This window comes from Oculina patagonica, chromosome 7, assembly GCF_052425735.1.
Source record: "Oculina patagonica isolate OP01 chromosome 7, crgOcupat, whole genome shotgun sequence".
NCBI classification, from domain to species: domain Eukaryota; kingdom Metazoa; phylum Cnidaria; class Anthozoa; order Scleractinia; family Oculinidae; genus Oculina; species Oculina patagonica.
Genome location: NC_135764.1, coordinates 28,984,435 through 28,986,883, shown reverse-complemented (window position 1 = coordinate 28,986,883; position 2,449 = coordinate 28,984,435). Strand labels below are relative to the sequence as shown.

The 2,449-nt window shown below is 38.8% G+C and overlaps 1 protein-coding gene and 1 non-coding gene across 2 annotated transcripts in view; one reads left to right on the top strand and one right to left on the bottom strand.

Annotated features, from left to right (window-relative positions):
* The first annotated feature begins 379 nt into the window (after positions 1–379).
* The window catches only part of LOC144660577 (ATP-dependent translocase ABCB1-like), a 19,803-nt gene continuing 17,733 nt past the window's right edge, over positions 380–2,449 (top strand). Inside the window, exon 1 of the mRNA XM_078521229.1 lies at positions 380–1,457. Within this exon, the coding sequence (XP_078377355.1) occupies positions 667–1,457 (791 nt within the window). The 5' untranslated portion in view covers positions 380–666. The remainder of the gene's footprint in view (positions 1,458–2,449) is intronic.
* Positions 2,013–2,085, bottom strand: Trnat-ugu (transfer RNA threonine (anticodon UGU)). The gene has a single exon. It is a non-coding gene; the product is annotated as a tRNA-Thr (tRNA).

Below are 2,449 nucleotides of genomic sequence, written 5' to 3'. Positions count from 1 at the left end.
AACTTATATTCGATCGGGGTGGGGAGGATTTTTGCGTTGGAGATTTTTGGGAGCTTATTTTTTCCGGTAGGTTGGGGTTGGGCTTATTTTTGGAATCATTTACGGTCATTCACCGTTCTTCTGGTTTAGTTTGTTTCAGACCTGATCTCTCGTGTTCTTATGATATGCGGGTCCCTTATGGCAGTAGCTAACGGGCTGATTCCATCCCTGGGAGCCATGATCTACGGCAAACTCACGGATGAGCTTGTTATTCGAGAAAACTGGAACTGCACTCTGAACGAGAGTATCACGACCGTGAGATTAAAAAACCTGGTGACGTTAGAAATGATTCAGCCTCGGTTAAAAGGAATAAATGCCACGAAAACAAAATCGATTGAAGTGACCGTAAATGAAACTGGAATTCTAGTGAAAGTCGTAGGTTTGAACGGAAAGCTGCTAAACGAAACGGTGTTTGAGGAGAAAAATGCAACAAAATCGGTGATTCTTAACGGAACATCTCTGAACGGAACACAGTTAACAGGAATTGATGTAACGGGGACTCGTGTTGACGCTGTGAAGTTAAAAGGGAGAGCTTTTGTAAAGAAAAAAGATGAAGCGAAAGATAGAAAGGGCGCCAAAACAAGTGGAAATGAAACCATTGGACATGTTGATAAGGGAAACCATCAAATGTCAAGTCACGCGATGCAGGACGGCAAAGAAAACCATTTGAGTGCCGGCAAAGAAAGCCATTCGAGTGTCGTTGACATGAAGCGCACAGCGGAAGATTTTAACAACGTTTCAAAAGTTGCAAATATGAAGGAGGAGTTTTTGGAAAAAGTCTTCGTTGGAAGCCTGAAGAAAAGGAGCCAAATGCGTTCGTGGGAAGAGAGTTCATTTCAAAGTAAAAAAAGTGAAAACGTTTTAAATGAAAAATATTTCCGAAGCATACGGATGGATCGAAGAGACATGCGTAAGCTTAACTCTGTGGAACAACATTACACAGAGCAACGCAAAGCCAATAGAGAAGTCAAACGTGAAATATCAAAAAAGGAAAATCCGAAATTGAACCTCACTGACGGAAGATCAATTCCAACAGGGATTAAAACACAGCGAAATTTTTCTGATGACAGTATAAGCATTGGTCAAGTTCAAACTATTAAAATGCCACTTACAACGCCGACACCCAAAGTTCTCCCCGAAACAAACAACATAAATTACACGTTGCGAAACATAACGGAAAGTTGCCACTTGTTTAAGAACAGAATTGAAGACAACATGAGCAAATACGCCTTTTATTATGTGTACGCGGCCATTGGAACATTGCTTTTTGCTCTGGGACAAAATGTGATGTGGAATATAGCTTCAGAGAGAGCGGTCAAAAACTTGAGCGAGAATTTAACAGATTCCATGTTGGACAAAGATCCCGGATTTTACGACACCAAGATATATGAAGGTGCGATTAACTTGGAGGGCATAACGTGAGTATGACAAAAATGGTAATAGTTCTTTAGCGAAGAATAAATAAACAAACAAACAAACATAGAAACAAATAAATAAACAAACAAATTAATTAATAAATAGAAAACAAACAAATGAACGAACAAAGAATGACTAACAGGGGTTTCGAATGGTCTTTGCAAGCATGCGAACAAAGCGTTTTTCTTTGCGAGCACGAGCATTGACAGAAGTTAGCCTTGCGAGCAACGAGCACTTTTCAAAAAGCTGCCTCCACTAAAAACCGGGCACTTGTATAAATATGCAGCACGAGCAAACGAGCAGCCACTGAAATTTTACGAGCATTTCGAGCGGAAGCCTTATTTAACGAGCACTAAAAAAATTTGAGGGACCATTCATGACCCCGTATTAATAGGGAAGGAAGGGAGGAAGGTATGAACGACTGAATGAATAAATTAATGATGCATTTATCAATAAATGGCAGACTAAATAAATAAAAACAGTGACTTTACATTTGTATGCCTTTTTATTTATTTTTTTAAAAAAATAATTTTTTTCAAACAAAATAAGACGTTAGCAGCCCCGTGAGAGATTTGAACTCTCGACCCCTGGTTTACAAGACCAGTGCTCTAACCACTGAGCTAACGAGGCTCACACAATGTTAACATAAACTTTTAACACTTTTATACTGTTTACAGACATTAAGGATACGCTTGTGAAATTCTGTCCACACGTACAAAACAATATAATACATACAAAGCTGTGATATGTATCTTTTCGAAGTTTCATCGTCAGTGGAGATCTAGATTTTTGACAAAGTAATCAAATCTCTCGTTTCCGCGCGAAGAGAACACGTCTAATACGGGATCGCGACAATCAATCGCTTTACGGCGTTATACCCAATTTTCAGTAAAATAAAGAATGATTTAAAACGTACTTTCCTAGAAGTCTTTACTGCCCTTTTTGTTTACTTCAAAAATACGGCGTGAAAATCCAAAAGCTTTTAATGTTTCTT